The 20,273-nt window shown below is 44.8% G+C and overlaps 1 protein-coding gene across 8 annotated transcripts in view; it reads left to right on the top strand.

The window, feature by feature from the left end:
• GPR141 (G protein-coupled receptor 141) overlaps positions 1-20,273 on the top strand; it is a 169,632-nt gene that overhangs the window by 59,548 nt on the left and 89,811 nt on the right. For 2 of the 8 annotated variants that reach the window (XM_032483714.1, XM_032483712.1), the window contains one exon: positions 13,079-13,268. The exons of the other annotated variants lie outside the window; for them this stretch is intronic. In XM_032483714.1, coding sequence (XP_032339605.1) covers positions 13,079-13,182 — 104 coding nt within the window. In that variant the 3' untranslated portion in view covers positions 13,183-13,268. Of the gene's footprint in view, positions 1-13,078; positions 13,269-20,273 lie in introns of those variants that run through there. 8 annotated transcript variants of the gene reach the window in all.

Here is a 20,273-nt window from a genome sequence, read left to right as displayed (position 1 = left end):
CTTATTCTACAGGATGCTTGAAGTCAGCAGGAAGGGAAGCTTCTCTTTGAACATAGAAGTCAGCGGGTGAGGAAGCATCGCTGGGGCAAAAGGTGTCCCAGAAACGTATTTCTCTGAAGAAGCCTGTGGGGAATTTTACTGCATTGAGGTGTCTCTCGGTTGTTGAGGAGACCTGTTAGGACCTTTATGGTCTATGTCAGCCTGCTAGGGCTGACAGCACAAAATACCATCGGCAGGGTGGTTTAGACAACAGAAATCTATTTTCTTGTTCTGGAGGCTGGGTGCCCAAGAGCAAGGTGCTGTTGGGGTTGGTTTGTGGTGAGACCTCTCTTCCCACCTTCCCACTGTGTCCCCACTTGGCCTTTTCCTTGTGCATGTGCGAGGGAGAAGGAGCTCTCCGGTGGCTCTTCCTCTTCTTATAAGAACACCAGCCCTATGGGTTTAGGGCCCCATTCTTATGACTGCATTTAACCTTAATTATCTCCGTAAAGGCCCTCTCTCCAAATAGTCACATTAGGGGCAACAAATGAATTTGGGTGAGGAGGGGTCATGATTTAGTCCATAGCATGCCTTGACTTAAAAGCTGAGCACAGAGCCTGGAGGCCATGAGGGCCAGGCACTGGAAACTTGAGCCTGGACCTTAGGACTAATTGAATTCCTGGGCATTTTGCCGTGGCAAACCCGATGGCACACTCTACTCCCTCTTCAAAAGGTTTCCCTAGGAGAGGATGCTCTGTTGGTCCTCGGCAGGGCCAAAAGGAACGGTTGCTTAGGACAGAGGTGTGTCTTGGAAAACCTGGGTAAAAAGGCCATATTAGAGAAATTAGGGATTTTAAAAACAGTGGTCACCCTGGATAAAATCCATCAGTCTTACAGCTCAATACAGCCCACCCTTCATACCCCTTTCTTCCCTCTCCTGCGTCTTATGTTTGCAATGAACTCTCAGTGACTTTCTGGCAACCCCAGGGCTTACTGATTCTCCTTCTTGTACGTACAAGCAGAAGTGCCACGGCCCAGTGGGCTCAGTGCTTTAGGACAGGTCAGAATAGAGAGTCACGGGGTCCCTGAGGGAGGGTGGGGAGGCTCCACTGAAAGGGGAATTTCAGCTGAGTGAATGGACGTTTCCCGGGACTGGCATCTTGAATGTGAGCTCTGCATGTCAGATAACACATCTTGTTTCGCTGTAATGACTGTCTCCACGGTGAAAGAACGAAAGCAACTAAGTGTTGCTCAGATGTGCCAGGTACTCTGCCAGGTGCTTCTGTACAAACCTTCTCATTTTACTCTTACTCCTCTGTGAGATGAATACTAGGCTTATCTTCTTTTTACTGAAGAGGAAACTGAGGCTCCAAGATGGTAAATAAATTGAACCAAGGTCTCACAGCAAAAATAAAGAAAAAAATTCTTAAGGAGGATATTAAAATGGCTTAAGGCCTTCTATTTGGATATAATAATGATAATAGCAACAATTATTTGTTGCTATTATGTAACGGCTATGACTCTAAGCACTGTATATGTATTAAGTTAGATAATTCTTACACTCACCCTGAAAGGTAGGTGCAGTTAGGAGCATCTCTGTATTTTAGGTGAGGAAGCTGAGGCAGAGAGCTGAAATAACTCGCACTGCACCATTCAGTGACACAGGCAAAGTGAGGTCTTGAACTGGGGTGTTCCGGGCCCAGAACACTTTCCCCAGACCTATAGTCATCGGATCCAGACGGGGGTGAAACAGCCCGACTGAGCTCATGCTCTCTGTCCCTCTCTTCTCCAGGTCATGCTCATCTCACTAACCCAGGGAAAATTGTCATTCAGGTGAAACCAATTTGTAACAGACACCAAGGGATGTTTGTAGATAAAATAAGTCACAGCAGTACAGTCTGGGGGATGTGCTGGACAAAGGTTGTGTGTGTGTGTGTGCGTGTGTGTGTGTGACCGCACGTACAATGACTGGTCATTGCAATAGAGCTGATGGGGTTTCTGTACGTAAAAGTGTCTCAGGCTGCTGTTTGCACCATGTTCTTTTTCCCCTCAGCTGCTTCCCCGAGTTACTGTCCCAACATCAGGCCAGACTCTGGGTCAGGGACAATTGTACTAGTTCATCTTATACTGGAAACCGTTGTGTACCTAGTAATGTTGACCCAGTGCCGGTCCACAGTCATCTAAATCAGGATTGTGCGGCTCACAGAGGGGAGGAGTGGCTCAGGTCTCAGCCTGGATGGAATTAACATGTCTTGGGATTGAAGGCAGGGCTGAATTTGGAGCAGTACTTCACCAATTATAATGTGCCTACGAATCACCTTGGGATCTTGATAACATGCAGACTCTGATTCAGTGTATCTGGGAAGGGCCCCAAGATTCTCCATTTCGATAAGTTCCTTGGTGATGCTGATGCTGCTGGTCCCAGGACCACATCTAGAGAAGCGAGGTCTACCTGCTATGGACTGAATGGGTGCTGGGTACCGCTTCTGACTGACAGGGCTGGCAGCCCTGAGAGCAGCTGATGGAAGAAAGAGGAGCAGGTGGGCCAGGCTGTAGTGAAAAGTCAAGTCATCCTGGCCATTTCCTTCACCCATGACAACCCCCAGAGCTACTGAATGGGATAATAATTGATATTCTTGAGAAGATAACCTTTGGAAAATCAAGTCACTATCTTCTGGATTATACATGGAATAAATTTAGAATAAATATCTGGTAAGAATATTTCCATCAAGAATTGCTACAATAAAAACAAAAAGTGGGAGTTTCAGGTAGTGAACATCTGCTGGAAAGAAAAAAAAAACCCTCTGTAGATTTCCCAAAGGATGAGATAAATAAAGCATTATTTAAACTTGTAAAGCTGTTTGCTAAGCTCTCGTGGTGCCATGGGTTCTGCTGTGGTGAGATTCGGTTCCGAGAAAACAACAGATGTTCCTCCTTTCCTCGGTTTGCTTGTTGCCCCAGCTCTCCCCTCACTGAGTCATCCAGTGCCCTGGGAGGGGACGGACTCAGATCAGCCAAGTTTCTGCATAGAGTCAACTATTTTGAAAACTTCTGGTAATAGAGCCAGAGTCAAGATTTTGAAAGAAAAAGGTTTTTGCAGTTTTTAGAGAATGAGGAAGAATTCAATATGATGGAAGAGCCCATTCTGACACTTCAGGGATAGTCGGTCAAGCTGGATTCACTGGCAGAGGGCAGGGAAGCTCGGGCGAGTGTTTCAGCCGTTGGCTGCAGTAGGGTCAGAAGGCTGTGAGCAAAGATCTGACAGGACCAGTAACACTGTCGTGGCTGCCAGCACCTGATGGGCCTACATGGAGGAGAAGACGGGGGCCCTCAGGCTGCACGTAAACCTCCGCGCCCCAGGAAGTAAGCTCACGTCCGAGGAGGCGGGGAGAAACAGCAGACAGGTGGGGAGCAGGGTAAAATGTTTGCCCAAAGGAAAGCCTGAGCAAAAAGCCAGAAGGCAAAGGTTTACCTTGAAATGCAAAGTTTTAGAGTCTCTCAGCCAGTGAAAAGTGGGTTTTGAGGACAAAATTAAATGCAATGATTGCAAAATAGTTTCGCTGTTACATACGCAAGTTGGTAACTCTAAATCTTTCTAATCCCTTCTCCCCCCACCTCCCTTTTTAGGGTTTGGTTTTGCCTATTTTTGAATTTCATACATTTTCTTCTGTGACTTGCTTTTTTCCCCTTGCTTAATGTAAAGCTTTTGAGATTCACTCACGGTGCCACGTTGCTGTAGGTCACTGATTTTCCCTACCGTGTCCTATTCCGTTGAAGGGGCAACTGTTTATCCATTCTGTTGATGGTGACCTTTTGGGTGATTTTCTGTTTGTTTTACTAGTAAGAAGAATGCCACAAGAAAATACATTCTTTCATGCTTTTTCATGCAAAAGTTTCTCTTTAAAGCCGTGCTTCCTGAGCTGTCATGGCCCACATTGCAAAAGATGGTATTTGTTTAGTGCTTTGGGGTGAGCTGGATTTGGGAGAACCTCCACAGGTATTGGTGAAAAAAGAACTGTTTTTTAATGTTACATAATTATATTAAGAAAATGATTTTTAATATTACATAATTACTTTAGGAAAAAGTATAACACTGCTACATAGAATCTTTTCACATTTTTCAAAAAGAGAAACTTGAGATTTCTTCCTTGAACACACATTTCTGAAAAATCAGGCTTTATGCATGCAATGGTTGCATGCAATTTTGATCAAGATTTTAAATGATGATCTCTTTAAATTCTTGATGGTCACTATGGACGAAAGCCACTACTCTCAAGGTAGGGAATAAAAATGTTTAAAACCATGTAATAATTCAAAAAGGAGACTTAAAGAATAAAACAGCTCTTCCTTTCCTTTCATTGACAGATGTTAGGTTGAAAAATCCCTTGATGATGCAACTGGATTTCAAACTTAATCGCAATTTTTTATATCAACTGTTACAAAATAGTGAGGAAACTTATTTTCTGAGGAGGCCTGTCTAGTTAGAGCAGTCACTCTGTGGCTGTATGGGTGTCACGAAAGGGAATGTCAGCTACAAACCGCGGGAAGCCCCCACTTTAGAGACCCCTGACTAAGGCTGCAGGTTCTGGGAGTCCCGCCAGAACTGCCCAGCCCCAGCCCTACCAGCCCCGTCCTCAGCCTGCACAATTTGAGCAGAGCTACCCAACCAGTGTGTGGAAAGACGGTCATGGCTACACTTTGGACCAGTGGGGCTCCTGGAGGACTTTGCTTTCTATGTGGCACAAAAGGCAGAGACCCAGAGTGGAGAGGACCCCTTTCCTGCATGTGGTGCCTGTGGAAGGGAAACCTACGTGGGATTTTGCTCACCATGCTTGCAGCCTTCCAGGAGTCCCATCAAATCTGAGCATCCTCCACTTCAGCACCATCTGAGGAACAGCTAAAGGTCACAGGCAGGGGGTACTACTGGCTGGGGAGCTTGGTGACACATAGGAATAATCTGAATGTTTTAAAAAAAAATACCGATGACTTACTCCCGCCGCTAGAGATTCTTATTAAATTATTTTGGGTGGCAGCCTGGGAATCAGGATTTCTAAAAGCATGCCAGGTGACTGTGACATGCAGCAAATTTTGGAATCCACCCTTAGGAGTGGACTCTCTGGGATGTAGGGTTGTGGGTATCCAGTTCTACTTGGCAACACCTAATTGTGTTACAAATAGTTATACCCCTGCACCTCCCACTAGCAGTGCATCTGATCACTGCTGTCCAGCCATGCTTTGTATTTTATCAACTTGGTGGGTGTGAAATGGCATTTTATTGTGATTTTAACTTGCATTGTCTTGTCTACTAATGACATTGAGCATATTTTCGTATGTTCATTAACTTCTGTGCTTCCTCTTCTGTGAAATACCTTGTTCAGGTCTTTTGCTCATTTTGTAAATTAGGTTGTTTACTTTTTTTCTTATTGATTTATGGGCTTGATGACTATCAAGAATTTGAAGAGATCATCATTTAAAATCTTTTATTCTAGGTATGAATCTTTTGTCAGTCAAATGTGTTACAAATCTCTTTTCAATATTCTGTGGTATCTTAATGAGCCGCAGTGCTTCATTTTATGTAGTTGAGTTTATTAATAGCTTTTAAAACATAATTTGATCTATTTTTAGCTTAAAAAAATCCTCGTCTACTCTAAGGCCATAATGATATTCTCTGTTTTCCTCTAAAATATTGTTTTGCCTTTTACATTTAAGCACTTAATTTATTTCTGTCTACAATTGATTTTTGTGTATGAGAGTAGGGAGGTAGGGCTGTATTTTCACTTTCTCCCCACAGGGGTCACCAACTGTCCCAACATCATTATTAATGTATTCGTTCGTTCCTTGTTGACCTCCCACAGCCCGTCCCTCAAGGCAGGGGATGAGCTCTTGCATGTCAGTCCCACAGCGTGTGTGATTCAAATTTGTGCTTCTGAAAAATTATTCATACCATCAGCTCTCACCTATTCCCCACTGTTGTAGGCCTCACAAAAATCAGGTGAAGAGGTACTTTTCTCATGTGCTTTTTACAAATGGCAAAACAGGCTCAGAGAGGTTGTCACTTGTCCAAGGTCACCCAGCAGGCTGGCTCTGGAGCCTGGGCCCCTGATCCCTGGGCTGCGCTGCCTCTCTAAGTGACTGCACACTCTGAACCTTTACAGCTCCTCACTTATAATTATTAATCATTAGTGCCTCTACTGTATTGATAAATGACATAGAAGTTTAAATACCCAGATTAGGAAATGTAAGATAGATGATTCCTAAATGATGCCCTTAAGAAAAAAACCACTCGACTTTGAAGCACTCAAAAAAATCAAGAAATCTACAGAGGCCTTCAAAACTCTGAGTCTCAATTCTCAGAGTCTCCTAATGACTGTAAACATCCTGTCACTCAAGCTGGCAGGTCACAGAGTCCACAATTATGCCTCTATCGGCCAAGTTCACCTTGAGAGTTAGCACTGCAGCTCTTGGTTATTTTCGAAACCAGGGAAAAAAATATCATTTCTCTGTCTTTTAAAAAAGAAAACAACTTAGGAAAGACCTGGTTCCTCTAAGCACCGACTGGACCCGAGAGCCTCGGAGCCGAGGGGGTGGGGTCAGGTGGGGAGGGTGGACCGGATGCCAGAGGGGAGGTAGGACTTTGCTTCAAAGGCCCCCACTGGGCTGAGACCAGGTCTCTGCTGCTGGAGGGGTCAGTTGGAGGCCCACTGAAGTCAGAGCATGAGCAACATCTGTTTCTCTTTTCTGAAAGCTGGCAGGCAAGTAAACTGATCTGAGATGAGAGGGCTTTTGTGTGTGGTAATTGGGTTCTCCTGCAAACAAACTGGCATGCGACATCAGCTGTTGACAATTCTAATGACCTTCTGGATGACTACAGAAAAAAATGGCTAAATGGCTCTAAACCAACTGTGTGTTCTGATGTCTTCATCAACCTTTTTCTGAGCATCTTTTCAAGAACAATATGAGTAGACTGATACTCCTACCTGTGAAGACTTTTTACCTCCCCTCGAAAGTGATTCAGCCCCACTGCACCTTGAAAAGGCGTGGCTCTGTCTTCCTGACTTCAACATCCTGGCTCCAACTGCCACATCAGCTCCAACGGGGACCTGGTTCACAGACGTTGGAATCCCAGCTCATCTCCCACTATCTTTATGGGCACCAGTGGCTGCCAGTGCTGGTGGGCAGGCAAGAGAAGTTAATGCCTCTCTCTCCCCATTCCCACCTTCCCAAGATGAGAAACAATCAAACATAAATAAACTCATCCAGATGTCAAGCATGAAACCTAAAGTTAAGATTTCATACCTTTCTGGGAATTACCACCCCTGAAGAGGGGGTGAAAGTAACAAGCCTTCTCCTGCAAACCAAATGCATTTTTACATTCCTAAAGACTGGGAAGAGATGTGTTCTTCCTTTTGTTTATTTTTCCATGAGGATGAAAATTAATGTCTTCCTTTATGTAGACAGGGAAAGATTTTGGAAAGAAGAAATGGGGCTGGGCTTTGGAATTAGCAACAGAGATTGATTGGGGTCAAGGAGAGGATTCTCATTCCTCACTAATAAGGGGGAACTTAGTGGCCACAGGTCCCACCCTGATTTCCTTGGGTAGATGAATTTAATGTAATTTTGTTCTTTTTGGATCAAGACAATTAATTACAGGCTTAAATAAATATGACTTGATTGGTATAGTTTTCAGATTATTTGAAAACTCACAGATCTCTTGGGAAACAAATCATGTGTTTTGGTCAGAAAAATGGACAATGTGTCTACCTAGGGTCCTTCTATCCAAGAGTCCAAGGGTGGACCTGTCGGGGACCTGCTGGACAGTCAAAGTCAGGATCAGCGCAGCACTGCTAGTATCTTTTCTTTCCCATCAGGGCTGGGTGAAGGTGCCGACTAAAGCCCCTGGGTGCAGTGGGGCGGGTGAGGCCATTCACAATGAGAAAGTTAGCAAAACTGGTGGGAGCAGCCTAAGGGGCTCACCAGGAGACCTCAGCACCACCTGGGGACTCAGAAGAACCGTGAGTTTAGTGGTGAGAAAAGATGGCTCATGATTGGAGATCCCTTTCTCATGACCCATGCTTCCCTCCAAGAGGGCACAGTCATGCATCTCCTGTGTTGCCTTTGTTCGTTCCATCACTGTAATGTACCAAATGTACAAAAGTGTACAAAAACCTCTTCCTTTGAGGACATGGAAACCCAGAGAAGTTAGACAAGTTGTCCCAGGAAGCATAACTTGTTGATGGCAGAGCCAAGCCCTAAAAGGCAAGTCTCAGGACCCCTGATCTGAGGCCACCGCAGCAAGACACCACTGAGTGCTTACTGCCTCATGTCACCTTTAGGTCATTTTGCTGTAGGAGCTTAGCATTTATACCAAGAGGTGATAGGCTTATTTTGGTGGCTGGAGGTGGAGAGGACAAAAGAACATATACCAAAGGTTATATTTCTTTTGTTAGTAGACTTCAGAGCTAGGCAGAAGGGACCAGGGAATAAGTAATTTAAAGACCATGAGACGTGTCTAAACCCACTTCTTCCTGATCTACACAAAGCTGAGCTCTGTAACTAGGCATGTAGCTTCCATCTGCCTTGTTTCCTCTGGATAGTTCCGATCTACAATTCTTCCTACTGAAGGCAAGATGCTTATTACACAGTCCAGTGGCATTTAATGCAAATTCAAACTATGTGAATTTGAAATAACGTGATCTGGAATTAATAACAAAGTCTCGATTGCTTACCTAAATTTGAAAAAAGGCTATGAATTCCTCAAATTAAAAACAAATTCACACGATATCAAAGCAGGGGGCCTGTATGAATTGCATACTGTGTTCACACTATCGCCAGGTGACGATGTCACTTTAGCCTCAATTAATGGAAATACCTTGCTTCCTTTGTCAGCAGGCTGTGGATCACCCTCACATGTATGCACCAGAATCTCTGCAAGGGCTTTTGGCCCCTTTTGTGCTGTTATTTTAATGTTGATTGCTACTTAAACATTTAAAACTTTTTGTATCGCGTAACAATATCATCCAAGATGTCATTGTCATATTGCTTGTGCAAGTGCTGAAAATTAAGTCTGAAAAATCAGTACCTTTGCAGTGAAAATTACATAAAATGCCATTATGCAAGCCAGATGACCACTGAGTTAGGCTGGGCAATAAACTTAGTGAAGGAAAATATTAGAGAGGATACCGAAAAAAGAAAAGAAATATTAAAGAACAACATGATAAATACATTTTGAGATAATTGCCCCTCCATTTTGCCCACAACTATTGTTTTCCCTTTAGAAATATTAATTACGAAAGCTTTAAATTATATGAGATTTTCAGGAAAGCATCCTTGACATAAATAAGGATATGCTGTACCTAAGTGTTATGGGTTGAACTATGTCATTCCAAAAGATGTTGGAGTCCCAGACCCCTGGGACCTGTGAACGTGACATTATTTGGAAATAGAGTCTTTGCAGATGATCAAATTAAGATGAGGTCATTGGGTGGTCCCTAACCCAATATGACTGGTGTCCTTATAAAATGGGGAAATATGAATGTGCAGACAGGAGGAATGCACAGAAGGAACATGGTGTGAAGACACAGGGGGAATGCCATCTACAAGCTGATGAATGCCTGTGACCAGCAGACGCTGGGGGAGAGGCATGGAACAGATTGTCCCTTACAGTCCTCAGAAGGCAGCAGCCCTGCTGACTCCTTGATTTCAGACTTCTAGCCTCCAGAACAATGAGACATACATTTCTATTGTTTAAGCCACCCACTTTGTGAGACTTCATTATGGCAACCCTAGCAAACTAATGCACTGAGTGGCTTTCACTGAAATAACTCATTTTGAGTAGGGTGAAAACTTTTCAGTGTTTTGGCCAACAGAGGACCCTAAGGAAACCCAAGCCTGCAACACTCACTCTGTTAGGTTACCAGTCCCAAAGGGAGGGCCTTTGCTTTCTCATCAGTCATTTACATGGCAATGTGACCGAATCCATCAGATAAACTTCTTAGAGGCTGACTTTCTGGTGGAAAGAAAGGCCTTTGACTGGGGTCGTGAGACTGCAGGGGGAATTTGGAGCATTGCCCAGCTGACCAGGCACACTTCCCAGGGCCTGGCTCCCACTTATAATAGAGCTGGAGTAGATTGGTGGGAAGAATCAGGAAGGTGGAAGTTTGCCTAAGGAGGTCAGAGGCAATATTAATCACCTGCATTTTGGCCAAGGGCCAGGTATGTACGGGCACAGAAGAGCATTGCTAAATGGAGAGGTAAGGACAGTGGGTGGGGGGGGAGGAGTCAGAGTTGAGGCTGAGAGGGAGGGGGCTGCCCTGGGAGGTAGCACATTTTAAAGGGCTGCAGAGAGCCAGCGCCCCAAGAGGATGAGGCTGGGGTTTTTGGTAGGCAAATACCAGGCTGGCAGGGACAGAAACAGAAGCCCTGCCCTGTGTGCTTGGCCAAATGCAGCTGGCAGTGCTATCGTGGGGAGGGGTCCGGGCAGCCGGGGCTGTCTGCAACGGGCTATTTATCATTCACACAGCAAGACGGTTTCCTGGGGGTGATGAAGATTTCATATGCAGGTTGTGGTTTTGGAGACAAAAACCAAGGGCTAGTTAGGCTGCTGTCATTTCTGAAGCAAAAGTGTCTAATGAAGACTGTGTACAGAATACGAGAGTTAATCAAAGAGGTTGATAAACAGATGCATCTCCTAGTCCTGGAATGGCTCAGACCCCTTCTGATCCAGCAGGAAATTCTTGCTTCCATTTCCTCGATGGTTTTCATCCCTCCCTCAGCAATTACATGAGCCAACATGGAGGCAAGCAGAAATGGTGGCGGGGGAGGTAGGGGATTATGTACCTTTGGGGGAAGGTAGTCATGACAACAGTCACAATAGTAGCAATGGGAATCACAGTAGCGAGTGTTTCCTGAGGACTTTAGATGTGCCAGGCCCTGGACTAGGTATGCTGATTCTCACTGTAATCATGCAAGGAAACTATTATTATTCCTTCCCCAGAGACGAGAAGCCAGTGTTTCCCAGACTTTAAATAAATGCTCTATGTCACACAGAGGATAAATGGTAGACTATGATAATATATGGTATTAGAGTAACACACAGTAAGTAGAATCTGTGGCCTGGGTTTCCCTCACCACAGCTCATCATAAAATGAAAGATTTGAGCCACATTAGTCCCTTGCCACAAGCTGGGGCCGGGGTGGGGAGGCAGAGCTCACAGGGACGGCTGGCTCTGTATTTCCTGGAGAGGCTGAGGGAGTGGCTGTAGAATGCAATGAGACATAGAGGTAGAGTGATAAAGTTTCAGGGGAGGGGTAGCTATATGGTGAAATTCAGATTTCCTCAGTATGTGCAAGCAAGATACACCATTAGAAAAAGGGAAGGCAGGGGCAGTAACATCAAAAGAAATTCATGGTTTGGCTCACTTGTTTTCACTGTGAATTGCTGTTCCTGTAGATTGAAATTCTGAAGTCATCAAGCTGAAATTTCAGAAATGGTCCCTTTGCCCATTATTTATTGCAAGTTGGAGAGGGACATTTCCTTACTAAATCCTGTTACAGGGAGCGAGCTCGCATTTGAGTTCCTCTTTTGCTCCATTCCTCAGCTGCCAGATGCTGAGCGACTTCCGGCAGTATTTGCACATGCAGTCATAAGCCATCATCTGGGTCATAAAGGGGAGGGAGTCTAGCTTGAGAGCACGTTCTCCAGCAAGGCAGGAGCATTCTGTGCAACTAGAATTACGATGAATGATTAAGCTGGTAGCTGAGTCAGACTATAGTACTTGACCGAGGTCACAGGGAGCCTGGGGGTTGGCCTGGATAAGGCCATCTGAGGGCCAGGGTGGTGAGGTGAGTGGAGTCCCAGAGGGATCCAGGCAGGGGCTCCTTGCTTGGGCTGCAAGTGATCCTGTGTCAGGGAGAGAGTCTGAAGGGCAGAGGAAACGGGAAGGAATAGTAGGGATCTGGGTCCATGTCCTCTGCAGAAAGCCGCGACCCTGACTCTTCCCCTGCTCAGCCTGAGCCATTCTGTGACTACTGTCAGTCCCATAGTCTGCTTTAAAAAATGACCTGAAACTTAGTGACTTACAACAGGCATTTATTTTTTCAGTTCTGAGGCCAGGGGAAAATCCTTTCTTGCCTCTTCCAGCTGCTGCTGGCTGTCAGCCCTCTTTGGCCTCATTGCCCTGCATCACTCCAGTCTCTGCCTCAGTGGCGACAGTCCCTTCTCCTCTTCACTGTATTATGTCTCCTGTATCTTATAAGGACAGTTGTCATTGGATTTAAGACCCACCAGAGTAATCCAGGATGATCTCATCTCAAGATCTTTAACTTAATTACTTCTGCAAAGACCCTTTTTTAAAAATAACATTCACAGGTTCTGGGCACAAAGAAATGGACAAATCTTTCAGGGACCACTGATTTAACTCATTATAGGGGCCAAGAGAGGACCTATATCTTTGTTGATTTAAAAAAAAAGTTGGTCTGTGTCACACGTATTGCTTGGGTTTGGATTTGTGGGTGATGTTTAGTGGCAAGGCAAACCAAACTCCAACATGTCTTTTAGCCAAAGCTACACTCCTGGGTGGCTCTTCTCTGTAGGCCTCCCCATCTAATCTTCTATAGCTCCTCCTCTGCCTGTTCCCTTCATCCCCTGACGGGCACATTAGGCTCAATAACTATTGAGAATGCAAAGGACTTCAGAGATGATCTAATTCACTTGGGTTCAAGTTCAGCACAACTGTAACTGGCTCTACCCTGAAGTAATAATCACCCTATGGTGACACCAGTCCAGCTGAAGCCTCAGACTTCTTAGGGCAATCCTCATAGCAGCCACGGCCACGGGTTTGAGTCAGAACATGAAGGGAAATCTCTCGGCGACCTCTGACCCCAAACAAGCCTCATTTTCTGGATGAGGAAACTGAGACTCAGAGAGGATGTGAGAATTGATAAAAAGCGGTGCTCTACCCAAGCAATATTTCAGCACTTCATTTCCCATCTCAAAAAAAAAAAAAATCAGATTAACAATCCTTGGTTTCTCAAATTATGATTTTTTTTCACCTTCAAAACTCCTAGGTGTTGACCTGATTTTCCTTTTATTTTTCTAACAGCTCCCTCCCCCACACAGACACATGGAGACTGTCGCCCTATCAACATGACTTATAACATACTGCACAGCCATTCTGCTCTGCAACATTCAGGCCCCATCTGCTAGCCCATATAAAGCAAAATTTATATTAAATGGTATTTCAGAAAAATCATCACGGCCTAAATTGAACATCATTTGTCGAGAAACAAAGCGTATGTTGCCAATTTTGCCTCTGATTCTTGGCTTGGGGCCATTTGAGTTCTAGGGAGGAGGGGAGCCCCTCTCGAGACCTCACCGTGTCCCAGAGCATTGTCTCTGACACCTCCATCTGTGTGAGCAGTTCCCATCTTGAGGCTGAGTGGCTGAGATGCTGACCTCCTTAGAAATTTGAGTTGGCCCTGTTTAGACCTATTGTTAGAAAAGAACTGCCCTAAAACATCATATTCAACTCAGCTTCTCCAGTAGTTCTTTGGGCTGCTACAACGTGGGGGGAAAGTTGGCAGCATCAGCTTGGGCAAGAGTTAAGAGAATGGGACGAACATTTCGAGGTTGGGGGAAGAAATGAAGAAATAAGGTTAGACTCAACCCTTAACTTGGTCCATTTGCTCCTAAGGGGTTTGTCCATTTGACAGATGAGATGAAGGGGCATGGATGAGGGGACTGAAGTAGAAGGGGACTGCAGTTTTCAGTGACTGACGGGCCACTGAGCAATACTCCATGCCAACTGCACACCAGCTCTCTGGGACGGCTGTTCTTGCTCCCACTCGACAGAGCAGGAAACCAAAGGTGGGAAAATTTATTCGCCCAATGTCAGTTAGTAAATGACAAGTGAAGTAATTATTTCCACTGTTGTCTTCTAATTAAGTAGGTATACCAAGAAGAACTGGTAATAATTGCTGAGACTTTTCCTTCTTGAATGACATTTCCCTAGAAGGAAAGTCTATGAGTAAATGAGATAGGACCAATCACTGACAGAAGGAGTCAAGGAAGACGTCACTGAAGGCTGAGAGCTGACGTGGAATACATGATATGAAAGGACAAATTATATGATAAATTGTATTCCCTTTGTGTGTCCCCAAACTGGAGCTCACTGAATTCCTGAAGTCTTTCTTGAGTTCTTCTGCTGATCTGAATTTGCAAACTTCATTGGCATTGTTTGTTACATTTTGATTATATTTTGAGTGACTGTTAGGGCTGCCATACCAGGTGCTTAGCAATAGCTGAGATTAAATATCTCATTTAACTCTCACAATAGCTTGGGGTGGATGGGGTAGGTCTTGTCATTTCCATGCCACACATTAGGAAACAACTGCAGAAGGTTACAGTTTGCCCCCAATCCCAATCCTAGGGCAGGAGCAGGATTTAGCTCCAAGATTATGACTCTCCAGTGTGTTCTAGGTAACCTCCTTTGGTTTGAAACTCCTCTGAAGGCAGAAAGAGTGGCTTGGCTTTGTTTGTTAGTTTCCCTTTAATTGGGGGAAAATGTGTCATCAATGAGTCCCTTTCTTTGTTCCTGCTGCTTTTGTCCTTTTAATATCCACAGTCTTGACTCATCCATTTGGTTTGGATTTCAACCAGTTGAAAACGAATCCCTGATGCTCTTAGCTGAGACAGTGCATCAAATATTAATCCTCCAGGGAAAGTATTTTAAAAAGGAGACTCTGGAAGGGCAAAAGGCCTTCAAGACTCACATGCTCTGCTAACAGAAACTGAAGCAGGCTGATGGGGAAGATGCTTTTGCGAGGAGAGATCTCAGAGCTTCCGAACAGGCAGAGAAGGTGTGGCTCCTGGACCTGCAGCACCAGCACCACCTGGGAGCTTGTCAGGAATGCAGAATGTGGGGTCTACATGCTCCCAAGATCCCCAGGTGACCTGGGAGCACAAACATTACAGTTTGAGAAGCGCTGGTCTAACCCATACTCTGACTTCTTTGTCTGAACCCAGGCAATGGGCTGAGCTCAGAGCTGAAACTGAAAGGTAAACTTGAACCGTCTTTTTAAGGTGATCAGACTGAGAGGGAACTTCAGGCAAGAGTAGCAGAAAATCAGATGTGGGGCCTTCAAGAGCTGGCAGCTTGTTGGAAAACACAGTTGACTGATTCAAAATCAAATAAAATGGGCCAACCTCACTGTGTGGTGGCTGAGTTAGCAAAAATCTACCAGGTCAAACGCAATCCAAACTGTTTTCGCTTTAGATAAGCAATATCCAGCTTTCCCCTCACGAGGGCAAATGTAAAATAGCCTAAGATTTGTATTAGCAGTTGGCAAGTTGGCCAGATCACTTTTCCTCTGGGAACCAGTGCATTCATTTCTCTCACGGCTCTGTTCATGAATTAACTATTTCCCCTGGAACTGAAATTGGAAGAGTTTCTCTGAGCAAAAAGCAATTTTGTTCCCTTCGGATTTTTTTTTTTCTCGGTGCAGGTTAGCTCGAAGCTTAGTGCCGCCCTGCTCAGCAGAAACGCTCCAAGCTGACCTGCTCCTCTTGCTCCACAATGTCATCTCACAGATAAATCAGAGCCTAAGAATCAGAGGAAAAAGCAGACCCAGAACTTGGCATTTCCTCAGCTTATCGCATGAAGTTTTTGGCAAGTCTTTTAAACTTTAAGTGTTTAAAATTTTCCCTGATATAATATCATTTACCTGCCATCTCCTCTGGGGGTGCCGAGAGAAGGTTAATGAGATGATGCAGCTGCTTCGATCTCCTGGGGAGAAAAAGAAGCCTGTGAATGTATCGTGTACAATGACTAGGTATAGACCAGATTTTAAAAAGAAAGGATAAATCATTAACACAATTACAAATCCACATTAACCATGCTGCTACCAGGCTGGTCCTATTTACAGGTGTGGCCATCAGAACCACATGACGGGTGAGGCCCCAAAGAGCGGGTCCTTTCCTTCTCCTGCTGCACACCTTGTCGTGTGTCCCCATTGCCTTTCGAATTACATCTCAAAACTTCCATTTTTGTGTTTTGATCTTTGCTCTCCTCTTCCAGCTCAGTTTTTTTTATCACTTTCTGACTTTCCTTTTTTCTGCAAGGCCATTTTCTGTTCTCCAGCACACCAGGGTCTCTCTTTTCAGGGCACTTTCTTATGACATTTACTGTTCTTTTTGCTCGGAATACTCTTCTTCTCCCAATTTCCCAACATCATCACCTGGCCAGTCCTCATGGTCCCTTACATCTCAGCTGCCTCCTCAGGGAAGCCCCTCAGGGTCTTCTAAGCCTGGGTGGAGAGGGCCTCGCGGGGTCCCATTGAATCGTGTGTTTAAACCTCTTCTGTAACACTCAGCTTATTCATCTTTCTTTCGCCCTAGGCCAGAGGTTCTCAGCCTTGGCTGCACATTTAGAATGACCTGGGGATAGTTTAAAACTCCAGATATCCAGATCATACCCCAGACCAATGAAATGACAGTCTCTGGGGGTAAGATTTATGTTTATCATCTCTCCTGGTGGCTCCAGGGTACAAGCCACTCTGAGAACCACTACGGTAAACTGTAAACTCCTGACAGGTGGGGACAGTCACACCAATTACCATCATGCTTGGTACATAACTGGCACGCAGTGAAGCTTGTTAAAGAAAAGAGGGAATGAGGTGTTGGGGTCTCAACTTTGCAGATCCTGGGCTTTGTTTCGCAGGTCACCACTGGAGAATCAGGTTGTTAGGCACCTGAGGCCCTGAGATTTATCTTCTACAGAAACCAATTGATTTTAATTTCCAGAAATGCAGCCATATTATCCAGCTACGTTTATCAACCTTCTTCTCCTTCTCCCAGCCACTAGCTCATTATTTTCCCAGTAAGAAAGCCTCCTTAGAAAACCAGATTAAGATTAGATAAGAAAAGGGAAAAAGGGAAGGAAGCTGAAGGTCTTACAGGATGTTTTTATTCGGCTGTGATGCCTGATAAACATCAACTTTCTACTATAAAGACCCCATGGACTGGATATTCTTGGCATTTAAGATAATTGATCTGAAAGGGCTTTGAAAACCATAAAGCAGCATTGTTGTTACTATCACTGCATCTCACTTATTCCCATTACAAATAGTCCGAGGGTCTTTATGATTGCAGTGGATAATAGGAATATAAAGAGGAAAGGGGGCTGTTGCTGCTCCTGTGGGGAGACTGTGCTGAGTACCCGCAGAAAGGGTCATTGGCGCCCAGGGTGGTAAATCCAGGAACTCAGAGAAGGGGAACTGTGCAGCTGCGTCCTCCACTGGACTGTGAGTCCTGTGAAGGAGAAGGCCGTCTTACGTATGCGCATTTCCTCAAGGCCTCGCACAATCCCTAGCACATGGTAATTACACCAGTTATCAAGGTAAATTAATTATGGGCCATTTGCTAGTTAGGATTCTTTGAGTTCTAGGTATTAGAAAACCAATTAGATTCATCTTAAGCATAAAGAAAATTTCTTGGAGGGATTAGGGTCATTCAAAAAGTCAAAACCAACATCAGGAAAAAAAAACCCACAACCTAAAAGCAGAACCTCAGGAGGGCTGTACCCAGCGCTGTTCACAGGACTTCTGACACTGGAACCTCCGTCGCCCTGGGTGTTACTCACGTCTGCCTCTCTAGTTTGTGTCGAGTTCCTTCTCTCCTCCAGCAGATGGCCTTGGGACAGGCAGTAGACCGGGGAGCAGCTGATGGCTCTGTACCCTCATTTCCCAACCATCTCCAGAGCAGAGGGGGCTGTCTCTCCTGAGCTCAAGTTACACAATTCCATGGGAAGCACTTTGATTGCCCAGGATGAAGACACTGGTAACCCCAGGCTAGTCGCTGAGGCAGAGAACAGGCGTGCACCTGGAAGAGGACCAGGGTGCAGGGTCCTCAAGGAAGGCAGATGTTCTTAGAACAGTACCACTTGCTGGCATGCAGTTGTTACAGGAGACCCCTGAGTCCATCAGATAATGTTTTCCAATTATGGAAAGCAGATAGGATTAACAGGCTTTGCCTATCAGTTGTAGATTTTTAGGAAAGGAACAAGAAGATCTAAATGCCTCTCTTTTAGGGCAATTACAATTACAACAAAGAACATGTAACTTTTGCAAACTCTAGCCTAAAGTCTATTTGTTTGGACATCATGCTTACTTGCTTTTATGATTCTACCAAAAGCAGGATGACATTTATCCCATACTGTCTCAAATCTGGTAAGATAACTTATAATCGTACCGTTTAACCTGAGTGAAATAGCGAGAGGGTAGAGATGGCTACCCTGCCCTGGATTACTCAGAGTTTTGGCTGCTGTGGAGCCATCAGCCACTGATTGGGGCCTCTTGCGGGTTTGCAGCTGAAAAAGCCCTCCTTTATCCAGGAGTGCAGGTGCTATTTAAATATTACCTGGAACTTCATTTAATAGAGGATGGGAGAGTGAGACCTTTGAACATGTTTCTATTTCTTATCATGGCTGAAGCCTCCATTTTAATGCAAGCAAAAAACTCCAACGTGGTCTTGCTCAGAACAAGGAGGCCTTTGGTTGGTCTTAGACCAGTAATGTTTTCATGGTTCTTTTTCTTTTCTTTTTTTAATTGAAGTATAGTCAGTTTACAATGTTGTATCAATTTCTGGTGTACAGCATAATGTTTCAGTCATACATATACATACATATATTTGTTTTCATGTTCTTTTTCATGACACATTACTATAATATATTGAATATACTTCCCTGTGCTATTCAGTAGAAACTTGTTGATTATCTATCCATGGCTCTTTCTGATTATCCAAAGTTCCAGGCAGAGTGTGCACTGACTTCCCTCAAAGTGGAGAACTGGAATAAGCCTCCAGGAAGAAATATCTTGTGGGAGTTGGGATATTAGAGGAAGAAATGACAAGGAAGGGAAGATGTTCCTCAGGGTTTTCATGTGGCCCATGAAAGCTGGGACTGGCAAAAATAATATGAGAGCAGAGGTCATTGAATCCTGCTCTTAGGAAACCAAACAGGTTAAACTGTAGGAGGACATGCACGGAAAGCCGATTTTCTGGAAACAGCATTGGTCCAGAACAGGTCTGGGACCCTGGCACAGGAAAAACAAAGTAAGGCCCCCGGAAGGAGCTGAGATCCAGTCAATAAAATCTGAACAGAATTGAAGAGGCTGAATAGAGCTGTCAGTAGGGGGCTGAGCCAAGAATACCAGTGATACTTGGCCGATCATCAGGCTGGGAAGAGGTGGGTGGCAGGAGACGTCTTTACATTGTTTCAGTTGTCCTCTCCCAGGCTAGTGACCCAGGAAGATATGATGACAGCAGCATTCTTCTAGCTCATTTTAAATAGAGCTGCCTTTCTGTGGCAGGCTTCACAAAGTTCCCATACAAACTGCAATTGAGGGTTTGCCACATTTTAAATAGGGATCTTTGGTGAAGCCACAGTTCAGAGTAGCAAAAATTTTCTAATGGCTGTTTAAATAAACATGGCATTGATGCTTCTGCCCTCTGCTAGCATAATTGCTCTCAGGGGGCAAATGATTTTTTTTGCTTAACCAAATGAATTAATAGAGCTGTGGCTGTATTGAGTGCAGTGGTCCCTCCTACCACTCAGATCGACACAGAGTTTGGAAGCAGGGGACAGAATAGAGAGACAGCTGAGTGGTTTTGCATGAGAAATTGAGTTGAATTCAGTTTTTGTGACCAGAGAGAGGGAGGGGTGGAGGAGGAAGGAGAACCAGCTGAGCGGTGTGATGGGAGGCTGGGACTTGAAGAGGAGAGAAGACCAGCAGGAAAACCTTAAGCCGGTCCTCCCGGTGGTGGCACTGGCTAGGAGACTCCTAGAAACAGCTGCGGCCACCCTTCAGTTGTCTTACTTTATTGGAAATATTATTTCAAGAGTAGGATGTTAAACTGCATTGTTCATTTTAAAACCATATAGGAAAACAGTATTTGTAAGTTGGATTTTAAAATATTTCATTTTCTGTTACATCCTTTGATGCTCTGTAACGTAAGCCCCGCCCCCAACCACTGCCCCGGGGTCTTGGTCGAAGTGGTTGTACACACTGCCTTGTGTCACGAGTTTTGTGGGGATCAAGGAAGAAGAGGCTGTATTCCCTGTTTGGTCCATGTGGGGTGCAGAGCAGGGAGCCCAAGCAAACGTGAGGAGAGGCTGAAGAGAAGACTCAGCAAGTGCAGGGAGTCAGAGCGAGCAGCGCCTGGGAGCAGTGTGGAAGGGCGTTGATTTCCCACCCACTGGGCAAGGGCAAGGATCTCGGTGCAATCTTTTCTTGCTTTTTACT

The sequence above is a fragment of the Camelus ferus genome, chromosome 7 (genome assembly GCF_009834535.1).
Source record: "Camelus ferus isolate YT-003-E chromosome 7, BCGSAC_Cfer_1.0, whole genome shotgun sequence".
Classification (NCBI taxonomy): domain Eukaryota; kingdom Metazoa; phylum Chordata; class Mammalia; order Artiodactyla; family Camelidae; genus Camelus; species Camelus ferus.
Note: the sequence above shows the minus strand (reverse complement) of the source record. Positions and strands in the feature narration are given on the sequence as shown.